This window comes from Grammomys surdaster, unplaced genomic scaffold (assembly GCF_004785775.1).
Source record: "Grammomys surdaster isolate TR1022 unplaced genomic scaffold, NIH_TR_1.0 126091, whole genome shotgun sequence".
In the NCBI taxonomy this organism is placed as follows: domain Eukaryota; kingdom Metazoa; phylum Chordata; class Mammalia; order Rodentia; family Muridae; genus Grammomys; species Grammomys surdaster.
Genome location: NW_021620899.1, coordinates 672,681 through 698,746, shown reverse-complemented (window position 1 = coordinate 698,746; position 26,066 = coordinate 672,681). Strand labels below are relative to the sequence as shown.

General features: G+C 40.1%; 2 protein-coding genes across 2 annotated transcripts in view; one reads left to right on the top strand and one right to left on the bottom strand.

Annotated features, from left to right (window-relative positions):
• Umad1 (UBAP1-MVB12-associated (UMA) domain containing 1) overlaps positions 1–26,066 on the bottom strand; it is a 531,474-nt gene that overhangs the window by 324,783 nt on the left and 180,625 nt on the right. The gene's annotated exons all lie outside the window — the stretch shown is intronic.
• Positions 1–26,066, top strand: part of Col28a1 (collagen type XXVIII alpha 1 chain) — a 151,290-nt gene that overhangs the window by 86,901 nt on the left and 38,323 nt on the right. Inside the window, exons 24-25 of the mRNA XM_028755925.1 lie at positions 1,706–1,774; positions 5,179–5,247. Of these exons, the coding sequence (XP_028611758.1) occupies positions 1,706–1,774; positions 5,179–5,247 (138 nt within the window). The remainder of the gene's footprint in view (positions 1–1,705; positions 1,775–5,178; positions 5,248–26,066) is intronic.

Sequence of the window (26,066 nt, the reverse complement as noted above, 5' to 3'; positions counted from 1 at the left end):
ACACACACACACACACACACACACACACACACACACACACACACACAGTGTTTTGTCTACATGTATGCTTATGTACCACATGTTTGCCTGGTGGTTTCAGAGGCCAGATGAGGGTATCAGATGCCCTGGAACAGAAGTTACAGACAGCTATGAGCTTCTATATTGATACTGGTAACTAAGAAAGACCAACTAGTGTCCTAACTGCTGAACCATCTCTCTAGCCTCTCCATTCGGGTACACAATCCAGTGATATTTTACCAGTTTACCAAGTAGTACAACTGTCTTCACAGATCAGTTTTAGAACATTTCCTTACCTCTATAGGATCCCCCATGCTTATTTATAATCAATTCATGTCCTTAGTCCTGGCCTCAGGCAACTACTAGTCTATCTATATTTCTATAGATTTATTTTCTTCCGGACATTCCATCAATGGAATCCTACAGTATGCCAGTGTCTGTCAAGAAAAGCAGTGTTCTCGAGGTGCATCCACATTATAGCATGACTCCACAGTCTGTTTCTTGAAGGACTTTGTCTATTCCTCCTCCAGACAATGGACATTGGGCTCTTCTTGGTTTTGAGCTTTTATGAATAATTCTGCTGAGGAGTCTCTTGAGCAGGACTTTGGGTGTTATGTGCTCTTACTTTCATCAGATCTATGCTTGGCAATGAAATCACCAGGTCAGGCGGTAAATATATGTTGGGTTTTAAAAGAAACTGCTGAGCTGTTTGCCCAAGAGGCTGTAATAGCTCTTCAGGGTTACTGCTTTTCCAGTGTGCTAAGCCCAGCCTCTTCTTAGTGGCTGTGTAGACTTGGAAGGCTTTAGTTTCCTCTTTAATTAAAGCAGGTGTGTAGTGAACTGACATTTACCGAGTGTGTACCCTGTGGGATGCCTTATGAATCACTCTCTCACTTCATTCCCTGTCTCTGTGAAGTGTAGATATTAATTTCCACCTATCTGGTGAGTTTACTGAAGTTCAGAAAAATCAGGTAAACAAGTCAGCATGGTAATTAGAGGATTGTTGTGGGTATTAAATGATATCAACCCTCAACAATCCTAACATTAACCTGGCATAATCCTAACATATCCTAACATTAAATTGAAGGATGAAGAGGGTTTTTATTTGTGTCTTTAACCCTGCCATCTCAGAAAGGTCTAACTCCAGGGCTCGACCTTCCTCAAAGTGTCACACCTTAGAGAAACAGAAAATTCCCTGTGCTCATAATCACCCTGTGGCCCATGTGTCAGAGTCAACCCCCAAGTCAAATAGTACAGTTTTAGATGCTGCGGTAACAGGGGTAGCTCATTCAGGATGTGGACATAGCTCTTTATCGGCCACATTTTATCTTTATATTTCCGTTCCTCCTCTGTTCAAAAGCACAGTAATTGCTTTTTCAAACTTTACAGAAACAAGCTCTGACAGAAGCACATATGAATGCTACCAGGAGGTTAATTAACTGGATTGATTTGAAATGGAACGTTTATCAGGGAGGAGAGCATTAATGCCGAGAAGAAAGTAAAAAGGGCGCATAATGTCCAAGTGGCAAAATGACTTGGGTGAAAGGAACTCAGTGACTATCTTTGTAAAATTCAAGGGATTTGAAATTTTGTATCTATTCTTTGAAAATGTATACTCAACGTGAAAAGTTATGTACAATAAGACTTTTTCTAAATTGGTAACTTGTCATTTATTATATCTTTTCAGGGAGAACCAGGGGTCAGAGGCCCTCCAGGCCCCTCTGGGCCTCGGGGCATAGGAATCCAAGGACCAAAGGTGAGTCCTCAGGTCTCTGATATGAGTACCAGGTACCAGTTAAGACATCCGTAACTGGAAATCCCTGAACAAGAAATGCTCCAAATTTAGAAACTTTTAGTCACAGCGTGGCTACAAGTGGCATGTCCATAGCTGATTCCTTGTAATGAGTGACAGTCAAATCCTGGCACATTAGGGCTTCCATAGAAGGTGCGTATGAAATATAAATGCATTGTGTTTGAATATGTATCCTGCCTCCAGAGGAAGTCATTATACACAAACAACTATTCCAAAATGTATACAATTTCAGTTCTGAAACACTTCTCATCCCAAGGATGTCTGAGATGGGACAGTCAAGTTTTAGCACCATACCAGTAAACAGCTACTTCTTATGAAACCTGCATTTGTTGTTGACTTAGCTTTTCCTGGATTATTGGTGAAATCTTTTTTCATGTCATGTGAGGTGCAGTATCTTTAAAACATTTGGTTCCCTTGGGAAATCACAAGGAGAACTTCTCTCAACATCGCTGCAAAGTGTTCAAGATATTTCCAGGTTTCTCAGGTGCTGGGCTATTTTGTCATGAAGCAGATCACAGATGGACATGATGGTATATAACTCCATTCCCAGAACTTAGAAAGCAGAGGCAGAAATACTAAAAATTCAAGGCCCACCTGTGCTACATAATGGGTTTGAGTCCAGCCTGAATTACATATAGGTGTCCTACCTTGAAAGAAAAAACTCATCTCTGTTTGGTCAGAGAAGTTTTCAGTGGCCTTTTAACAGGTCACTGGATAATGTATGTTCTGTATGTCTTCAGCCACTCTGTCAGACCATGGTGTAAAGGTCAAGCTTCATTGTGTCCGTACAAGGTGACAGGGATTTCTTTCGGTGCCCTTCACATCTATTTCTATGTATACATCACTTACTTATCTCCTCTAGCTTGGTATTTACAAATTCTTGAATTCTTCTGACCCAGTGTTTCTCACTGAGGTGATGTTGTCCTCCTTCCAAAGCCTCTAGTGAGGTCACTTCAGCAATCTCACAGACAGAGATCTTTTGGATTGTGTCAACAGAAGATGATAGTGACATTACCTGAGTTCAGATGTGCTGTTAAAAACGTTCCAGCTGAACTGGACAGCTTTATCTCCATCACTCGGTAGTGCTGAGTTTGAGATGCTGTTCTAATTATTCATTTGCATATTCAAGAAATGTATTTTTATTTGTTCAAAAAAAATGAAGGAAGTTTAAGTCATGTTTGTGGGAGAGAAGGTGCCAATGAGCCACACACTACAAATTCAGATTTTTAAATAGGTCTAGACACATCCAAAATTCATGTGAATTTATTAGAGAAGAGAGAGAAAAGACTTCTTGAACCAAGAAATTTTCGGAGGACCCCAGCCTCACCTGGATTCTTAGTTTAATCCTTTTTCCTTCCTTGAATTCATCTGGCAGCAGACTAGTTTTGAAAATCATGGGTCACTGTATGTAGATGGAGATCGTTCTAAGAGGACAGTTGTCACTGTCAGTGGGAAGTTGTGGGTGACTACACAGATGAAGATCCCTGTAAGATGACAATAGTCACTGTCAGTGGGAAGTTGTATCCATTTTTCTTCTCCACTCTCATCTTTATTTTTAGTTTTAAAATACTTTTGATATGAGAAAGCATCCTTACAATTTGAGAAAAATAAATCTTTCTCATAATGACAAGAAAAAGCACCCTTGACTTATTTAGTAACTTAATTCCCTATCTTCTTTTTATGTATGTATGTATGTATGTATGTATATATGTATGTATGTATGTATGTACATATGTATTATATGAGTACACTGTTTCTGTATTCATACACACCAGAAGAAGGCATCAGATCCCATCACAGATGGTTGTGAGCCACCATGGTTGCCAGGAACTGAACTCAGGACCTCTAGAAGAGCAGTCAGTCCTCTTAACCGCTGATCTATCTCTCTAGCCCCCTTAATTCCCTATCTTCAAAGCATGATCTGTTCAGGGTTGATTTGTGATCTCTTGGGATAGGCAAAGGTTCACTACTTGATCATGGAACTTCTGAGAGCTTTACTACAGTCATGACACAACTTCAGTCAGCTGCACATTTGAAGGTTACAACACTTGGTGATGTCCTAAAACCTTAGCTTTGTGTGGATACTGATGCTTGTACGGTGTAACAGTTGCCTAATCTCATATTCTTCAGCACATACGCCCATCACTAAATACCACATGGTGGCATGAATATGCATGGAAGTCTCCACTGGGCAGAACATACTGTTTTTCGATCTTACCCCACCTCAGAAGTCTTTCTTTAGTAAGCGAAGACACACAGGGAAATGCTGAACTTATTGTTTCATGTTTTCTATCATTAGGCAGGGAGGATCTAGGAGGAGTGAAGGGTGGGAGTATAACTAGAATATGCTGTATGAATTTGGGAATTCATACAAAATGGGAAGAATTCCAGCACTGACTTGTTCATATTCTTGGGCATTCCATACCGTGTACCATTGTTTTGTAGCAAACTCTCTATAAAAAAACATAAATATACTGACTTTTGTCACAGGGAAGAAAATTATTGCATCATTTTTCATCAACGTCTCTTGACACTATGTACATGTGTACATGTATATTTATATACACACGTGTGTTGGTGTATGTGTGTGTGTGTGTGTGTAGAGTCCAGAGGACTACTTCAGATGTCATTCATTAGAAACCTCGTAACTTGCTTTAGTGACAGGTTCTCTTATTGGCTTTAACTCACCAATATTTACCAGTTGTTGAGCCCTGGGAATGGTGCCTCTGCCTCTGCCTCTGCCTCTGCCTCTGCCTCTGCCTCTGCCTCTGCCTCTGCCTCTGCCTCTGCCTCTGCCTCTGCCTCTGCCTCTGCCTCTGCCTCTGCCTCTGCCTCTGCCTCTGCCTCCTCAGTTCTGATATTATAAGTACCACACCCTGCTTTTTCATGTGGGTACTGGGGACTAAGCTCAAGTTCTCATGTGTGTACTGCAAGCAGCTCTTCCACTGACTCTAACAGTATTCCCAGTGAAATGAGACCATCTTAAAGGGGAGCAGCATGTTCAAACTTGAGCAGAATCTGGCATTAGTGATCTCTGGACTTAGCATGGGCAGACTGGAATAGGAACATCTAGATTTGCCAAGCAGAAGTCCCCGGCCTCTCCTTCCATTTCTTTCAAGCTGCTCTTGGCCTCTTTACCTATACTTGTGTTATATGCAAAAGTTTGTTTGTAACAATTCTAATGGCCTAAGAATGTTTAGAACAAACACAGCTGTAAAGGAAATAGAACTGTGCTGTGGCAAGAGGACCCTAATGAGTTTAAGAAGGAAGCTAAGAGCAGTGATATCGCCATTTTTTTCCCTACACTGTCCATACTTTTTTGCCAATTTCTCTTCCTATTTTCACAGGGTGATACTGGGCAAAAGGGCCTGCCAGGCCCTCCTGGGCCCCCTGGCTATGGATCACAAGGAATTAAAGTAAGTGAATATGATTGTACTGGAATCATCTCTCAAGTCAGTAGGGTAAGGAAGAGGAGAACTTCATTACAAAACATAAATTCAGTGAGAGTGTCACAGTTAAAATTGCATCTGGGATTTAGAGACAACTTCCAGAAATGTGGAAATGGTACAAGTACAGTCTTTTCATAAACATTGCCCGTTACATACATTGCTTAGTGAAGCATTGAATGGTCCGGTGGTTGGATGATCTCTGGGGTGTGGGCTCAACAGAGACTTCGAGCCTATCAATCAGTATGTTCTTCTCTATCTCCCTTGCAGCTTTCTCACCCTTTTACATGAGGGCTCTCCTTACAGCCCTAGAGATAGGACACGAGGGAGGCAGAGCGTTAAGATGTGGCCCCTGGTGGGATGTGAGGACACAGAGAGTGGGGCCTGGCAGTTGGATGGGCAGGAGTTGATAGTGCTAGCTTGCAGGGCAAGCATTAGGAGTCTCTGGCCTAATATTAGTACCCTGGCATGGAGGATTAAAATTTAAACTCTAACGTAGGGCTTGAGAACTTGTTGAGCCCTCCGGGTGGTTCTCCCAAGCAGCCAGAGTGAACATTACTGCTTTTGGCCTCAGGCCTTTGTTACTGGAATTCATAGCAAGCTGCTTTCTACTTTGTTTTTGCTCAGGAGTAATAAGTAAGGAAGAATTCAAAGTTTTCTTTTATCTAAGTAGAAAAGCTTTAATAACTACATACCAGTTACTATGGAATTTTAAACATTTTTTTCTACTTCTAATATGTCGAGTTATGTTGTAAACTGTGCCACCTCACCTATTGATAGTCCTTCCTGCAATAAATCAGTATATATTTATTACCCTGTGAAAGAGTAACTGATAATCTAGAACTCCAGATAACTGAACTTCACCCTAAATTTAAATGGAAAACAAACTCTCTTTCGAAATAGTACAACATAGTAAATAGGAGATAGAAGGCACCTAAGATAATTATTTTAGACTTAAACCACATAGTTTCATGTAGAGGGAGCTAATTCTAGAGTAAAAGTCATTGAAGTGCTGTTAAATCTTCTAATAAAACACAATATCTAAAGTTTACATGACAGTGGTTCATCTGCCAGGCTGAGTTGCTAAGCAAAGACAGGCTAGCATGCCGCTGATAACACATGAGCGCAGGAAAATAGAGTGGAACTCTGATATTTAGAAATTACATCACTCTGCTACTCCATCCTTAAATTGTACATTTGAATGGTCGTGGTGTTCTATGGAAGTTTTTGTAAGACTTTTTTTTCCTTTAAATAACATGGGGCTGGAGAGATGGCTCAACAGTTAAGAGGAGTAGAAATTTTTTCAGAGGACCCAGACTTGATTTTCAGCATCCACGTATAGTGGCTTATAACTGTCTCTAACTCTAATTCCATGCAATCCAACCGACCTCTGTGAGCACTACATATACATGGTCCACAGACATGCAGGGAGAATGCACCCATATATATAAAATAAAAATGATTTAAAGATGAGCAAAAGATAAAACATAAATACATATGAGATCCTGGTCTTGTCACCCATATGAGCTCAATTGACACATGCTATAAGCCCATCTTCATTTTTAAGTTCAGTGACAGTTTTCTTCCTTCTATTATCTGAGATTTACTTCCTGTATTCATCCTGGAGCACCTTGGGTTGCATTTAATTAATCTTCTCACAAACCATGACTCATCTGGCTTTGGGCCCTGTCTTATGCCCTGCAGGTCATGCCGTGTTCACATGTACCCTGAGTGACAGTAGGTCACACACAGTACCTGACATGACATGGATCAAACCCCAACCCCAACGTGCCACATTCCATATTAAATCCTATGGGCAATAAGATGAGGTAGTCTTCCTCCACTTTGCACTGTGTCCTGATGCTGGCTGCTAGGTGACTCACAAAGCTCCCTTAGACATGTTGGTTTGCCTGGCTTCCAGTGAGCAGCAGGGAACACTTCCTGTTCTACAGTTAGACTGTCTCCACAAAAGGGAGAGACCTCAAAGACAGAGTTGGAATTTTAAGACTACGTAATAAGTGAAATCTTAGTCTTATGGCCTGTAGGCTTATCTGCTTTTAAACCTATTTTTAATAAGGGTACTTAAATGTTTTAGCCTCCCTTTTAGTCTTCTACACACCAGAGATAGTGAAAATGAAGGTTAATAGAGCAAAGGAGGATGTAGACCTGTTTAGAAATAGTTTTTTGGGGCAAATCTAGTCTGCATTGTCAGGATATCAAATCGGTAGCATCAGGTCAGTCTATTCACAAACACAATTTACAAATCAGCACTAGCAGTTCCATCCAGAGGAAGCAGCAAGAAGCTGCCAGTATACCACCAGATGTTTTTGGTGGCATTTTTCTCTATAAAGTCATGACAAATGATGACCAGCAAAGAGTGGCAAGCTGAACCAATACCATACAGCATCATCCACTGTCTGTTGGGATATATTATACACTTTGCAAACATCACGTGTTTCCGCAAGCATCAACTCCAGTAAAACATCACATGCCCCTTTTCCAGGCTGCTTCCAGAAAAACAACAAGTGTCTGTTCTCAGCAAAACATCCTTCTGTGTGTCTGCTTTAGTGATAATATCCTCTCATAAGTCATTTTTCAGAAAACATCATATGATACAACCAAGTCTCTATAGAAACCAGAAATTTCCATTCCATGACCATTTCTTGACACAGTTCTTTCATTTTTCTAAAGAATACCAGGTCAATGACACTTGAACTTTTTATTATACCCACCTAAAGGCCTTGATGCAGACCTTGGCCAACACTGGGACTTGAGCTGCCTGCTGCCTTCCTGTAACTTCTCATCCATAGGAAGATAGGACCAGGGCTGTGATCACTGGAGGTCTGCTTCAGTCTCACTGCGATGCTCAAATGTTAGCTCATTAGTCAGGTAGCCTGTGTAATGTGGTGACGAGACACTCCAATTTGGGGTTCCAAACAAGGAGCAGACAGAGGTGTCTCTCTAATGCTCTTTATTCTATTCAGGACTTTGCCTTTGTAATGAATCTGTTGCATGGTTCTGGCAAGTCTTTATGTAAATGTGATACCTGGAAATGCTTCCTGACTTTTAAGCATATCTGAGTTAGGCTTGCACACTAAGTTCTGTCATGACTTGATCTACATGTTTATTTGTTCACGGAGAGCTGCCACCAGCTTCAGCTCTTTATTTAGACTTGGGCAGGACTGAGCCAGCCCAGCTGATGGACTTCCCATGGACTGTGACTGGGCTGAGTTTCAGGCCTGGCAAGTTTATTATCAGTGTTGATACATTACTTCAGGGACATGCTGGAAAATTCGGTGATTGCTGCCTGGCAGAGGCCCCAGTGTCTGTAGAGATGGCCAATAGTAATTATTACAGTACTCACACTGTCCCCAGACTAACTGACACCCTCTCGGACATCTAGGACCTGTAAATGAAGAGGAACTCATTCAACAGGGATGCATACTCAGACAGCTTGAGCAATGGAATAAAAAACTTTGAACTTGTCTTTCCTGCTTCCTGAATATTGCATATATGCTTTAATTTCCTTATTTTAATAATGTGTATGATAATAGTACTGTCTCCTAAACTTGCTGTGAGGTATATTTGAAATGAAACACCATCAGAGGAATAATGTACTTGTTTGTACTCAATATCTATCTATCTATCTATCTATCTATCTATCTATCTATCTATCTACCTATCTATCCATCTACCAAATATATATGCAATTGTTTGTGTGTGATATGTATATATCATATATATTACATATTACTTACAAGCAAGATATATATATATACATATATATACATGTTTATATATAATCATGATTAGCTATAATTATGCATATATAAACATTTCTTATAAAATATGCATATGTAAACATATATGTGTGTGTATATATACATATATGCATATATAATTGTAGTTAATCACAATTATTTCTTCCTGCTTCTCTTTCCTTTCTGACTAGTGCATGTCATTTACTAGGAGAAAGGTCTGGAACTCTAGCAGTCAAACCATTTAATTCCCTTAAATATATTGGTTGCACTAGTTTACACTGGGCTCCAGTACTCTGTTGACTCCCAAATATACAATACTTCACATAACAGCCCTGTGTTGGTTTATGGTTAGCAGGCAATTTTCCTCTGAGAAGGGTGTCAGAGGATGTTATCTTCCATTTCTGGCTTCCCCATTGATGTAGACTGGTCCTCCTTCACTAACTCACTGCAGATACAAAGAGAGGGTGAGGAAAGGCCTTGTGTCCTGAACATTCTGGCCAGGATGTGACACATATTATCTCTGCTCACAATGTCGTTGTTGATGTTGCATTTACATGGCTGAATTACTTGCAAGTCAGGCAGGGAAAGGTAGCTCAACTGTACACCAAAAAAAAAAAAGTTTGGTGAAATACTGATGTGACCATAAAACAGAACATTGCCATTTCTAGGGAAGATGAAACTGGTAAAGTGATTTGTTACTCTGAAGTATGTTGATGCTTTCAGAAGAAAACAGAAAACATGGGAAGTCTCCATGGCAACTTGAAGGATACCCAGCTATCCCTAATACTATGAAGTATAGTACTCAGACTTTTAAAAACTGAGTTCAGCACCAGCGTTTCATTTATCTAACAAAAGTCATATTAGAGTCTTGATAACCTTGCTTATTTTGAGCAGTACGAAGAGATTGGGGTAGTGATTTTCTTTGGAGTCAGCTAACTTCCTGTTAAAAGCTGGAGGAAGACTGGGATGTGGAGCAAAGGACCAGGAGAAAGAGGTGCACACTCATTTCTACATAATAGTCTCCCTCCCATTCCTCTGTCCATCCCCTCAGTACAACTCCTTTCTTGCCCTTACTCTCAAATGAATGACCTTTTCATTATTTTTACATATGCATGTATACATGTGTGCATGTGTAAGCATGAACAAATGCATAAATGCAACCTGCTGAGTCTATTTTTGTTATTTGTATGTATATTGATACAGTTTCAGGGCTGACCATTTTATAGTAGGTAGCAAATGAGGGGGCTCATGCCTAGGAGAAACTAACTCATCCTCTTCAGGTGTCCTTAGCTGCTTGTATTCCCTTGTCAAGGTGCGGGACCCCTGAGATTTCCCCTTCTGTATGAGTATGTCTGTTAATATTGGCATTGTTCCAGTGTTGTTTAGGCAGTCGTTTCTATGAGTAACTTAGGAGTCTGTAGCAGGCTTCCTGGTGTTTAGCTTTTAAAATCGGTCTGCCCCATCTTTGGAAGTGTTCCCTGAGCCACAGATGAGAGAACTGTGCTGTATAGATATACACACTGGCGCTGAGAGCCCATGATTCATTGATTTCTACATTGTATCTGGTAGTTTTTCTGTGATAGTCTCCATTTGCCATAAAGAAAGGCTTCATGGAAGCATGAAATGCGGTAGCCACACTCCCCATTAGGTATAAGATTTAGAATGTAGTTAGGATTTATGCTGGTCTAGCAAAGTGACAGTAATAGATTCTCTTCAAAAATCCATTACGCCATAACCCTAGGAAGTTGGCTAGGTTTCTAGCACTAGGCATGATTTCCCTCCTGTTGAGGAGGCCTTAAGTCTAATTGCACAGCTGCTGGTTATCATTAACGTGTGAGTGTCACGTACTGTACCCTTATGGAAATCTTGCCATGCTGGTCATTGGTGTGTTTCGTGAGTATCACATTTAGTAGCACTGTTAATTGCATACCTCCCTTGGCAGCTTGCACAGTATTTTCTGTCTGGTACATAGTCATAGTACTGAGGAGACTAAGGCAGGTTAATTGTTTGAGGACAGCGTCAGTGAACTAATTAAGTCTTATCATATGAAAACCAGGTGAAGTTTCAGTGTTGCCATAACTCAGTATTTGGGGATTATACCTACCAAAACACAACCAGCAAGGGAGGAAGGGCCTAAGAGTTGATCCTGGTAATCGACGTTCAGATACCTCATTTTCCTGGTGAAGGCACTTCCACATCTTCATACTCGTAATTATTTTCTAAACTAAATAGAAAATGGTCGCATGGACTCTAAGCCAAATCCCAAAGTACCAACTAACTGCATAGTGTTTTCTCAGATTGCTAACATCATGGGCTGGAGTTGGTGTTCAGTGGGATTGGCTTTGGACCATTTGTGGTTTTCACTTGCTAGCTCACACTTGCATGTCTCCTTGGGTCAAATCCTTTTGATTCTGTCCAGCCATTAAGGAAAAAGAATGACTCTGCTTTGCGTCTTCTCTTCTTCCCCTCTTCTCCCTCCCTTCTTCTCCCTTTCTAAATCTGAGATATTATTAGGTGATTTTTTTCTCTAAACCATCTTTTCCTTTCCTTCCTTTTCCTTTTTGCTTTTTAAAAATTTTATACAGTCTTATATAGTCGAGCTGACCTCGAGCTCCCAATGTAGCCAAGGATGGCCTTCAACTTGGAATCCTTCAGTCTCCACTTCCCAAGTGCTAGAAGTACAGACCTTCAGCACCAGGCCCCATAAAGTTTCCTTTTGCAGTGGCCAGCTCTTCAGATTAGAGCTGGGATGAAAGCTTTGTGCTCTCACCTTCATGGGACCTGAATCATTATTGCCAGCTCATTGTTATTGTCTGTATACTGTTAACAAGTAATTGGCAATGATCAGTGACAATCACTTACTATTGTTAATCCCACCAGTCAAGAATAATAACATTACCATAATTTAAAGCCAAATTTGAAGCAAACTTTAATTAAATACTGGCCAGGAGGATGGATCTCTGGCAGGACCATCTTTGGGTTTCCAAAAAATGGCCACGAGTAACATTTTGCAGGGGCTTAAAAAGGCAAAATCCAAAATTCACTGAATTACTCATCAGGTCCAATCAGGGGCAAGCATACATCCTGACATATTTTCTGCTTACATACCTCCCACCTACATCCAATCAGGAGTAAATGTACATCCTGATATATTTCCTGCCCAGATACCTCCCAACCACATGTGATCAAGCACATCTGGTGCAGATGAGTCAAACAAATGTGTTTAGGGGAGTGAAAACTGAACCTCCAGCATTTGACTTTGTTCCTCAAACTACTCTTCACACTACAAAGTGCTTAAAGAAAAATCAAACCTCAAAGTATTTTTTTTGTCAAGGTTAATATTTACCCTACTCCAATGTTTCCCAACAGAATTTCCCAATTTAAAAAATGCAAAATAGCTTGGTTTGGTCATGGAGACAAGCAACTATACAATGTGTGTGTTAGTGCCAAAGGTTTAAAAACAAAAGATGAAATAATGTCACAAGCTAGAAAATTATATAAAATACTTAATTTGAGCCAGTATGTGTTTAAAACCTCACCATACTATAATAGTGTATACTTTATAATGGCAGTAAACTGGAAGAACTACTCCTTTCTCTTCCCTCCTCTCACCTTGATCTTTCTGTCCACCCACTCATATCTGTCTAATGTGTCAAGGAATCATGCTATATGTTTATCTCTTTCATTTTTGTAACAGATAGCATCCATACAAACCCAAGTGTAGTAGTGTTATGGATACATTTCTTTTAGCTGTTGTAACTGTCTTTATAGCCCATGAATTTTACTATTAAAAATTTATAACAGGCATTCACCTTTCTCCTATCATGAATGCCTGGTAGTTATTTATTAGTTTATACCATCGCCTCTCCTTTTAGCAAGGTAAGAGGTACTTTACCACTTAGAGATTGGAGCTCCTTGTGAGAGGTGGGGCCATATTATGTCCTTCAAATTCCATGTACCTTTTTGTTCAAATGTTACTGCTCTAAGAGTCAGGAAACTAATGCTTTTCCGAGGTCGCTCAGGGCTGCTCTTCTGAACACTTCCCAGGACCACTCAAATTTAATTTGCATCTTGATGTTAATACTTGACACTTGAAGATGTGAGATACGTGCGGATATATTCCTTCCCTGGTAATCCAACACTAGAAGAGACAAGAGTATAAAAAGCAGTTGTTCCTCACAAGTGCAGTGAGTGACCTTTGAGAGAAGCCAGATTTACGAGAAATTACAACAGGAACCATCTGGTGCTTGGGGCTGCCTTGGGTGAGGCTGACCTTGAACAAGGCCTACTCACACATTATGGGGGGTTATAAACATCGTCTAGGTTGGCTTGCTGAAGACTGTACACTGCCATACTACAACTTCCCTGACCAATTGATGAGTAGCCCACAATCTAGGCTAACTTTCATTGTTCTTGCAGACATCTTAAGATTAGAATAATTGGCCTTTCTATATTTGGTTTCTCATTTGACATATAAATAACTATAGGAGAGAGGAAATAAGTCCCAGGTCAAGGTCATTAGAAACTCTAGCAAAGGAATGCTTATAACTTTTATTGAGAACTCTTGGCTCAAGCTGGCCTACCAGAAAAATAACCCCAGATAATCTTTCCTTCATCTTGTGAACATCTTGTGAAATGCATCTCTTGCATTAATGATGTTAGGGTAGGAACTATGAGTCAGTGTGCAGGAACCAAAGTCTATACTCTAGGCAAGCTGAGCAGTCCCAGGCATTGCAATAGGGGAAACAGAGACACTAGAACCTACCTTTGAGACTTGGAGCAGGGACAAAGAGGAAAAAGAAAAAAGAAAAATAAGGGGGGTTAATTTTTGACAATCACAATTTTCACTTTACTAGTCTGGAAATCACACAATATTTCCTCTTCCTCTTTTAATTTACTTTTGTTCAAAATATTGACATCTGTCTTATGAAACTCTAAAGGCGCTTTTACCAACTTTGTAGTTTTAACAGTATTGGAGAAGGCTGTAATCCCTCTACTACTAGTACTGTAATCTACTCTGATGCTGTTTTATATTTTAATCAAATTTAACTCCTCAAGACAGGACGTTATTTCTTAAAAAGTATTCTCAGTGTTTATTTAGATCGATCCACACATTTATCATTTTCCATAGTCCATTTTATATCTCAGAACTGGATCTGCTCTCCTTCCACTTCAAGTTCAACCCAGAGTTTCCTTTCAAAAACAGGTCCATCAGAACAACTCTCCACTCATCTTACTTGAAAATGCCTTTCTTCTGTAATCTTCTAAAAATATATCCTCCATATAGAGATTCTAGGTAGCCCTTTCTCCCTGTGCAAAGAATTGTCTCTGACATTCAATATTTTTTATTATCCTGGAGAAGTTACCCGGCAGTCTGTTTCTTTCATGGTAATTTGTCCTTTCCTCTCTTTTTTTTGTGGGAAGCCTTTTTTCCTTTTTTTTTTTTTAATTTGGTGTTTAGCTGTAGATTGTATATTTAGATGTAGATTTAATAGAATTCTTAATTTTTAGATGAATATTTTTATTATTTCTGGAAACTTTCTTGCATATGGCTCTTGACATACGTTCAGTCTCATCTCTCTTCCCCTGGGCTCCCTTTCTTCATTTCTCTAGAACGTCAGTAGGCTGAACCTTCACATACCCATTTGCCTTTTCATGTTTTTCTGTCTCATCTTTCTGAGTCATAGTGTACTATGAGTGATATTTTTCTAGTCTGCTTTCCAGTTCCCTGGAAAATCTTTTGTGTAAAATCTGTTTGGGGAAAGAATTTATTCTATACTACTTCCTCACTTAAAATATGTCCATTGTCAGCCTAGAATGTTTCTCAAAAGACAAAGTAAACAATGCTAATAACTGGAAGCTGTTCTGAGTGGATCCTGTTTCCTATGTGCATCTCTGTCTCTGCAGCCAACAGGATCAAGGCATAGTTTCTCATCCTGGTTCTGAAAACAATCTCACCCCTTCTCTTGAGTCTTTGCTCTGTTGTGCCTTCTGCCTTGACATTTGACATGGCAAGCTCCTTATCTTCATACAAGCTTTACCTGAAGAATAATCTCCATAGCAACACCATCCCTGACCACACACTCTTCTCTTTATAGAATTCAGGGTCATTCTATTATCCTGCTTTATTGTTTTTATGATGATATCATCCTATGAAAATATTTATTTGTTTCATTTGATTTGTAACCTGTCTTCTTCTAGTAAAAGGAAATCTATGAGAGCAAAGTTTGTATTCCTTTGATCTGTGCTTCCAGTCTCTAGTACCTAAAATAGTGTTCAGTATGTAGTTGGTCAATTTTTGATGAATAAATGGAGAAGTGAATACTTGAATAAATATATAGAAGTTACATGCAAAGTGTTAATATTTCCCTTGTAACTATGCTATTTGACCAACAAAATGAGTCCCTCATATATACTGCAACTCAACAGTTACTGAATTCTGTCATTAGGGTGCTCTAAACTTGTGAAATATTTTTTTTTCTGTAGCCTGGTGTTTAGTTCTGTAATTACTTTGCTCTTCTGGGTAGATACACTTGCTGTACTGATTGATATTTTTTTTGGAAGAAAGATTTAGCGTCCTTGAATGTTTAGTCATAGTCACAGAATCTATTACCACAGTGCAGTAGGACCTCAGTGAATGTAATAAAAAAGAAACTTCCTCGTTTGCTGGGAATAAACCTGAGGATATTGGAACTGTATGTGTGATGTTGTTCTGTTCAATGATCAAGGTATATATTCAGTAAATCCTTGATTGACTGTACTCATAAAGATTCCTGTGACCAAAATTTTACCTATCATTGATAGCTTACAGAACAGTTAGTTGCCTGTCACTAGATCTTTCAATACTGCTAATCTTAACACTTTTCAGGACCATCCAAGGCTAGTTAATTAGAAGGAAATGAGACACCGAGGGATGACTTCTTAGGTTTTTCACTACTTTGTGGTTGTTGAGGGAGGTTTAGGCCTTGGGAAGGGGCAAACTCCTATTTGTAGAGCTGACATTTAAAGAGCAGTGCTTACACATTCATTACCGTCCTCTGCATTGGCACAGACAGGAGCTTTCATAATGCTGCTTTGGCTTATGAAGCTATGCTTTCAGTGCATAAAATGTGTTTTTCATCTATTGGAATACTAGTCTCTATTCAAAGCTCCGCAACTGGCTTCTGTTGATTTTGAAAAATGGATTCAATTGAGATAATAGTTCCTGTTCTGATTTTATGCTAGTTTTACAAAGAAATTAGTCTTCCTCAGTCTCTCCATCTGTCTTCCCTTCCTAAATTACATTAGTGGGGTGATTTTATAACATCAGCATTATATTTGCTGTGCTTTTTTGGTATGCATATACTTAGATGATAACATATATATAAATTATATAAATTATATAAAGTATATAAAGTATAATGTCAACTCATCTTCCTGCTTAAAATAAAGGATGCTGACCCCACTGGCTAATCCTGGCTAGCTGCTCAAAGCTCTTTTCCATTCAATAAATGGTCTTGAATATACGTAACATTCCAGGTTCCACTTTAGCTTCTTGATGCATCCTAACAAAAGTGGTAAAGATTCAGGACCTCATGGAAATTGCATCTTGTTGACAATAAATACAATAAATAAGGAAGTTAGAGAAGATTTTTGAAGATGAAAACTCCTATGACAAGAAAAGAGAAAGGCGGATAAGGAGGAGTAGAAGAGTGGGAAGACATGTTAAGCAGATGGATCTGGGAATGGTCATCCCAGGATGAAGGATGAATTCTGCCTTCCAGAGGTAGGAGGGTGCTTGAAGTGTGCGAAGCCAAGCAGAAGGGCTGGAAATGCCATCCAGGAAGTAACTGCAGTAGGATGGGGAAGGATGTGTAGCCATTCAGGCTTGTGAGACCCTTGGCTTTCCTGAACAGTGAAGCTGGGAACCACTGGCTGTGTTTTGAACAAATTTGTGATACTGTCTGACTTTCTCTTGCAAAGAACTGTGATCCTCAGCTGAAGATAGACTGTCACAGGGCCAGGACTGCAGCAGGGACACTAGTAAAGGAATCCAGGAAATGGCAAACAGTACTTGAAGATCTATCAGATATAACTCCTCAGGAAAGGATCTCTATGTAATGCCCTACACCTAAAAGCTGAAACATGCAACAGAGAATACTGTGTTATGAGTAAATTGGTGCTAGAATCACAAATCAGATTGCATATCTACCTCTGGGTTTTCTTCTGTTGAGCTTCACTGGACTAAATTTCTATCGGGACTGTAAGACAAAACAAAGCTCTTAATCTGAATATGTATTTTAATATGCAGTTGCCAAGAACAAAACTGGACTCTATTACTTTTGTCTCTGCTAGATTTACGATCATCAAATACTGAGATATTGTCAGTGAAGTCACCAGATGTAGGGCACAGTTAACAAGCATTCCACTTGCCATAGTACTTAGTTACAAATTTGGGAGCAGACTCCATGGCTGGCACATTTAATGGAGATCAGTGACAGTTTGATTAGTTCTCAGCAAGCCTTGATGAGAGCTTCGAGCACCTTAGTGCAGGGTCAGAGAGGGGTACTACCTGGTGGCTGAGGTCTGGACTGGATGTGGGCTCAGTACAGAGGAAGGAGTCAAGGGACATTAAGATCTAGAGCCTAGATGAGTGACAGGATGTAGTTGCCATCTTCTGTGGTTGAGGGACAATGAAGGGAGAGTGGGCATGGGCAAGATAGCAGAACTTAGAGGCTTACCTCTTGATCTATAAAGATAAGCCTCCACTGGAGCTCCTCATGAAGGACTGGGAATAGGAAGATTGGTTTCAGGGGAGACAGCAGGATATGCAAGTTTTATCTCACAACATAGGTGGAATTTAAATTCTTGTGCTAGATGAAGCATACAAGTGTATATAGAGAAGAGAAGAAACCCTAGGTTGGAACCAGCACCCTGGAGCATTTGGAGAGCTCTATGTGGAAGAAGATCCAGTGAAGTGGAGAGAAAACCAGTGGTACCCAGGAGCCAAGTGAAGATGAGTTTTAAGCTTCTTGGTATCAGTGCTGCTATTTAAATTAGAATTGAAGCATCATCAGGAGAACTGCCAGGTGTTGTTCACATTCATATGGGGGTGGGGGATGGGCAGTGCTAATCGATGAATCTGGATCCAGGGATTATAGATAATATTTGGATTATCCTTTTTCCTGTGTGAGATTATTTTTAGAATGTTTAAAGCTTGAAAGTGGTAAGAGAGGAAGGAAAGACAGAATACACAGGCAACATTTGAAAAATAGACCACAGATCTGGTGTAGTAGGAAGTTATGTGTGTGATTAAGGAAGGTATTTCTTATGGACAAGAGATAACAAAGTGTGTTATGTAGCGATAGGAATAGCCTGGGGAACCAAAGTTTGATGCTGAAGAGAAAGGAGTTACCCCACATGTCTTGATCTCACCCTGCCCTCACCCAATATGAGAATCATTTCTACAACATTATTCGGGGTACTCTACTGTCTACCGGGGCATTCCTGGGAATGGAAGCTTTCTATCTTATTGTATGTTTGTTAATGGTTTTATAACAGAACCAAGAAGATTTCTGTCTTAATTAGGGTTTCCATTGCTGCAATAAACACTATAACCAAAAAGCAAGTTGGAGAGGAAAGAGTTTATTTGGCTTACACTTCCACAGCACTGTTCATCACTGAAGGAAGTCAGGACAGGAACTCAAGCAGGACAGGAACCTGGAGGCAGGAGCTGATGCAAAGGCCATGGAGGGGTGCTGCTTACTGGCTTGCTCATCACTGCTTGCTCAGCCTGCTTTCTTAAAGAAAGATATCCACCCAGGGAATGGCACTACACACAATGGACTGGGCCTCCCCCATTGACCACTAATTGAGAAAATGTCTTATAGCTGGATCTCATGGAGGCATTTTCTCAACTGAGGCTCCGACCTATCTCATGACTCTAACTTGTATGTCAAGTTGACACACAAAACAAGCCAGTATCAAAACACATTTACTTCATACCACACAGCTTTGTAAAATTCCCCTTCCCCCCCTTCAGTCCTGCCTCATGGAGGGTATCACTGCTCACAGCATGCTCATTGCCGCTCCTTTCTTTCAACTAGATGTGCATACTCACATGTAGGTGGGTGGAGTCTCTTAATATCATTCTGTCCTGGGCTTCCAATATGATTTTCTTCTCTCAGTGTAATACTCCGAGTCAATGTATACTTTATAGTAGCCTACTGTGGAGAGATGGATGTAACATTTTATATATCCCGCCCACCTTAAACAGTGTTAGAGTGAACGTCTCTTATTTTCTCAGTCTTATGTGAAGACTTCCATTCCACCCTATTTTGTAAAGTATATTGTTAGAGCTGTGCTGTCTTCACCTGGGAAGGCACTCTGCCTGCTGTGGATTTTTCTGTTACTGTTAAATCTTTGATGTGATTTTCTATTTCACCTTATAGTGTAGGCTTATAAAATCTTGGGGGAATGTAATGTCATCATCTATATATTTGTTGCTTTCACTGTTAAACTTTCACATAAGTTCATGGTTTGCCCTGGAAGCAAGCACAATGCAGCAAAAATCTCAAGTTAATAAATGAATTTTCTTTAAGGATTTGGTTAATAATCTGTGACTCTATGGATTTTCTCATGGTTCCGTGTTTTGTTTGGCTCAGCTGCTGTCCATTCATCTAGGTTAGCAAGTCAGTTGTCACTGAGTAGTTAATGAAGAAAATCTAGGAGAGTTTTGCAGGGAGAATCAGGAGAGCAGTGTCCTTCTGTGTGATTAAATTTGGCTGTGCTGAACTCAATGAGAGGAAAAGCTGCACAGAGATGAGAAACTGGGGGATCACATACAGGAGGAGTTTGTCGGAAGGCTCTTTCATGCTTTATTTAAAGACTCTGTAAGGTTTTAACCCCCAGAGGATATTTTTTAAAAAATGAATACTGAAAGACATTTTCTGAGAAGTGACTTAGAGGATGGAGCCCAGTAATTCCTACTATCACACGATGAACAGGTCTGTCTTATATAATCAAAGTATGAGAATCACAGCTGGAAAAAAGCCCCTAGAATGGTTTGCTTTATTTTTTAAACTAAACAATCTACTCCTTTACTGTATTCTTAACTTTTTTTTTTACCATGCTCACCTATTTTCACAACTGTCATCACCACCTAACTTTGAATATTTTCATAATACCCAAAATAAAGCACATGTGCCTTGGCAGCCATTGTCTGTTACCTTCCCACTTAGTCATCAACTCTGGCAACCACTAGTCTTTCTATCTTCACAGATCTTCCTATTCCGGATGTCTTACCTAAATTGAAGTGTGATATGTGAACTTTTGTGGCCATATTTTATAGCAACATAAAGTTATCAAAGGTTATCTGTCTTTTTACAACCAAATAATATTGTACTGTATGGATATATTACCTTTTGTTTTTTTCACTGGTGTGCATTATTAGTGGGTTTCTACTTTTGGTTATTATATATACTACTGCCATGCCCGAGACAGAGTCTCTCTGTGTAGCTCTGGCTAGCTTCCAAAGTGCTGGAATTAAAGGTGTATGCCATCTTGTCTAGCTGTATATATGTTTTTAATTTTGTTTGGATATTTACTTTGAAAGTAATTTAAAGGATAGAGTGGCCAGTTTTGGGGGGATAGGTTCTCTCTCTCTGTCTCTCTCTCTCTGTCTCTCTCTCTGTCTCTCTCTCTCTCTCTCTCTCTCTCTCTCTCTCTCTCTCTCTCTCTCAGTGTACACCATCAAATGTTATTCTCTCTTTGTTAACTTGACACAGCTTAGAGTCATCTCAGGGGAGGAAAGCTCCATTGAGAGAATGCCTCCATAAGGGTGGCTATGGGCAAGTCTGTGAGCATTCTTGACAGATGATTATGTGACGGGGTCTAACTCACCATGGGCAGTGTCATCCCTGAGCTGGTCACCTTGGGTCCTGTAAGAAAGTACACTGAGCAAGCCATGAGGAGCGAGCCAGTAAGCAGCATTCCTCCATGGTCTTTGCATCAGCTCCTGGCCCAAGTTCTTGTTTTGAGTTCTTCCCCTGACTTCTCGAGATGATGAACTACACGCTGTAGAATGGAATGAGTCATTGTGTTATCCACATTTGTTTCAGACTTAAGGGGGTCCAGAACCATGAGAGACTAACTCGGAGTCACATTCAGCAAGTGAATTTTTGACAATTTATTACAGCAGCCACAGAAAACTTTTTGGTCATAGTGTTTTATCACAGCAACAAACAGCTTAGCTAAGACATTGTTGTTTTGTGGTAGTGTGCGGGTGTTGACCAGATTGCACAGTGGGAATATCTATCTATTTGCTCAGACTCAGAGGGGCCTCTGAAACAAGTCTCCCTTCTACTTCACCTTAGAGGGCTCTGGGATATGGAATTGAGCTCCATTTTTAAATATAGGAGTAAGAATTATTATAGCAATATGGATTACAGGAGATGTCATGAAGGGATACACATGATAACCAAACCATCATGAATACTAACATTTGGCTTTCCTATAGTCTCCAGTCATATTGCAAAGGCTAATATATGGAATAGTCATCCATTTCCTTTGAAATGAGGGTATTTTTCTGAACAGCATTGTTTTTTCTCCTGAAGAGTAAAGTGCCATAGATGAACAGCATTACACAACAAACTGTCCATGCTTGGAATTCTGGCCTGCCAAATGCAAAAACAATCTGAGTTCTGTTCATGGCTTCTTCAACTTCATGCCAGAACCTGAGCTTCATGGCATTTGAAATAATTCCTTTTAGCTAACTTGCTTTTGATGATTTAACAGAATGCTCTTGTTGTTATGGTCTGCTTTGCCAGAAGAAAGAGGGATGGTCTTAGTCTCTGTGGTGCTGTCCTGTGGTGGCTGTAACAGATTGTCACAAGTTCAGCTTGACTACAGCTCATGTTCTGTCTTATAGTTGTGGAAGCTCATGAGAGTGAAATGAACCCTGATATGGATAACATGAAGGGAGTTTAGAGGAATCTGTTTCTAGTCTTCTCTAGGAAAAGGTCCACATCTCTACTGTACACAGCACCTCTCTCCATCTGTAAAGCCAACAGACTCTACTTTTTCTTGATGACTTTGTTTCTACCACTGGCTATCTGCTCTTCAAATGCTTCCTCATAAGGAACCTCATGGTCACACTTAGGACCCACCCAGACAATCCAGAATAATCTTGTCTGAAAAACTTTAACTTAGTCATAGCTGAGAAGATCCCCTTTCCATGTAAGATAACATTCACCTGTCCTAGGTGTTGGGCTTATTATGGTTTGGATATAAAATGTTCCCCAAAGGTTTGTATATTGAAGGCGTGCTTTCCAGGTCTTAGAGCTCTTGAGAGAGAAATGAATGGATCACTAGAGTGCTAACCACATCAGTGGGTTTAATTCACTAATGAGTTCTCAGAGGAACTGGAGGTAAGCCATAGGTGGTGTGCCTTTGAGAGGTGTGTCTTGTTCCTGCCTCTTTCTCTTTCTGCCACCTATCTGCCATAAGATGATATGTTCACTCCATCAATCACTATCCATAAAAATGTTCCTTGTTACCTTAGGCCCCAAAAGAAGCAAAATCATCTTCTGAAACTTTGGCAACCATGAGCCAAAACAAATCTTTCTTCTTGTAAACGTGTAGTTTAGGCATTCCATTACAGCAAGAGAAAGTTTTGTTAACGCAGGACCCAGATGTCTTTTTAGGTCATGATTCAGCCTTCTCCAACATCACTATGAGGAAAGTTTGCCCTCTTCACTGCTTCTGTGTCCATTCTTGTCTGTAAATGAACTAATCTGTGGAACAAAGAGCAGTATCTTGAAAAACACAAAACACGTCATAGACTCTGTTTGTTCAGCAGACTTACGCAACCAGTTTTGAATAAGTGCCACGAGGCTCTACTTTCTGCTGCTCAGGTAGTGGCTGTGGCGCAACACTTCCTGCTGTACTCACAGTCCTGCTTAAGTAGCCTGTGCAATCAGCAGGATGTGCCACAAGTGAGCCGCAGTGAATGTTGTAGCTCATGAACATCAGTGAGCTGGTTTTATTTTGCTGTCTCAAAAGCCAATGCTATAGGAGCTATTCAGATGGACCCTAGACCCTGGTCCCAGAGAACATAGTTGTAAATATCTTCTTCAGATGATTCACCAACGAATATCTGCTGAGCTTTTCCATGCATTCTTATTTTATTCTCTCTTTCTCATATATAATTACCGCATGTTCCTCCATTCCCTTCTTCTTTCAACACCACCCATTCTCTCCTCCCTTGTTTTCTCTCAAATTCCTGGTCTCCTTTGTTTAATTGTTATTGTTGCATTATATGTAACAACCTGCTCAGTCTGTTCAGCATATCGTGCATGTACTTGATTTCAGAGATGACTGTTTGGTTTGAGGTAGACAATTAGGGAGCTCCTCCCTAGGGGAAGACTATTTCCCTTAGCTCAACATCCCTGGACTTGTCTGCTGTTCCTCTTCTAGGGATGGAGCCATACGACCTTTCCCCTTCCACATTAGCATGTCTATTGGAGTTGTCCTTGTTCTGATCTGGTTTCAGCAGTCCTGTTATTGAGGTATCCTGGGTTTCTCTGTCATTGTGAGAAGACACAGTAGAGCATCTTGTACCCTGGCTTTTATAGTCTTAGTTGATGTTCCTTGAGTACTGAGTTCCAGCAGTTGTGTTGTAGATGTATCCATTGGGTCATTCTATGATCAGTTTGAATCCCAAAGTTTTATCCAAAATATTTTCTTAAAATCTAAGAGGAACACAGATACCTGTGTGGTTTATGAGGATAAATAAGATGGAGTTTAGAATATATGGTCTTTAGACAACTTTGATAAAAAGGTGACCAGCTACCATATACACTCCTTGTTCTATATGATATACAGGGATCTGAAGTATGTACCTCAGAAGGTAAAAAGGACAGGATGAATACTTTCTTCTTTGGACATTTATAGTAAGTAGGATGGACAAGATATGCACATCCAAAGGTGTTACAGCATACATGCCGTGAGAAAGGTTGCTCTAAAGGATGCTGGTCATGGTTGCAGTGAGGAAAAATGAGAGAAGACTGCTTGGATGTTTTAGGAAGGCCAGCCCTGACACACATGTTAAAAAAGGATGATCAGGGAGGACAAAGGTCATGACACAGAGAATCCACAAGCCTAGGAGACTAAGGGGTAGGCACATGAGGGACAGAAGATACGACACAGTAGGATTTCTGGTTTTGATGGATTTGGCTCTGCAGTAGCTAGCATATGGAGAACTCTAGAAAGTAGATCAGAAGGTACATCAGGACTTTAGACATAAGAATGACTACAAGGATTAGAGAATTGCAGTTTATAGGGTCACTACTAAAGTCACAGATGTGGAAAAGATGGCTCAGGTTAATAATAGGAGAGGAGCCTGCCTTATGTCTACTCTGAGAGCTCAGGGAACTGAGGAAGCATTGGAGTCATGTAAACCAAAAGCCTCTGGTGAAGAGTTGACTCAGCAGTTAAGCGTATATAGTCTTACAGAGGACTTGATCATGTCCCAGAAATCATGTCAGCAGGTTCATAACTACTGGTAACTCCAGGTCCAGGGGATCAAGTGCCTCATTATGGCCTCCATGGCCACCTGAACCCACATTCATACACTTAATTAAAGTAAAACAAATCTTTAAAAGGAAGCAAAGAGTGAACTCTTGTGATCTGCCAGAGATTTTGGCCAGGGAACTAGGAGACCATAGATGGCCAGCAAAGGGGCTGTGGCAGATATCTTTGCCCCTAGCATAGCCAAAGCCATTAAGCCTACTCTGTCTCTTTGTATTTATATTTGGTCCAAGTATATTTGAATCCCAACTAAGATATTCCTGAAATCTGGCAGCTTTATCTAGAGAGATTTAGACAGAAGGGCAAGACAGATCAATTCATGCAGCTGAGACCAGCTGGCAAAACCCTTCAAAGCCACGATGGTTTTTGTGACCTGCTGATATATTTAAAGCTAAGATTTAAACTGAGAACAACTTTATTATTAGAAAGTGAGACTAAATTCTGCCAATCAAGTAGAGAAAATCGTGACAGTGAGCATAGGTCCAGGAAGCAATCAAGCATTCAAGCTCGATGGTTTAACTCTTCTGGGATTATTTGCAAGTGTTCTCTGCTGTTCTCTCAACCTCCTTCGAATCTGCCAGTGCTTACACATAGGACCTGAAAGACCAAACTTTAAGCAAAATGACCAGGGGAGTGCAGTGTCACCACAGTGAGAATATTTGTCTGTAAGTATTGTAAGTTTTCGGAGGCCGATTTAGATATTTATACACTTTTATTCTTTTTGTTGGCTGTCAACGTTTTCTAAAGTTAGAAGTCCATGAAGTGTTTTATCCTTGATAAGTCTGCTATCTCAAGGCAATTAAAGTAGATTAATTCTACTGTAAGTCTAGCCCTTTATTGAACGATAAGAACAAAAACGCATGCAATGACAGACTGATCAAAGTTCTCGTTTTGTGTGTTAATTGCCTGACTCTTATGTTCCTTTCACATGAGAGGGAAGTACCCGAACAGCATTCCAGCCTGTATACACCTTGACTTCTTCTTACTTCACCAAAGGGAAATTGCATGCTTGATATTTCTCTGGATCAAATCTAAACAGCAATAGTGAAAACCTATGTCTTCAAATATGGACTAGGAGTCATGCAGCAGTTATGCTTTGCCTAAAAACAGGGATCTGTTCTAAGAGATGTCGTGAGGTGAGGTCATCATTGTGTAAACATGAGAGTGTCTTGTATCTGGATGGTATAGGTCCATTACTTAACCTGGCTGCTTGATGCAATCAAGAGTTGCAGAAAATATGACACCTGAAAGTCTGCTGCAGGAACAGCATAATGTACTAGTTTATAGTCATGTTAGAGTCATGTTGGGCTATTACTCTAATGCAGTGATTAAAAGTACAGGACCATTAGTATTATGTAAGCCAGCAGCATGCTCTCTCATCAAGCACTAAGTACTGTACTTAGCCGCATGTACTTGTGCTATAGTGTGTGTATGTGTGTGTGTGTGTATGTGTGTGTGTGT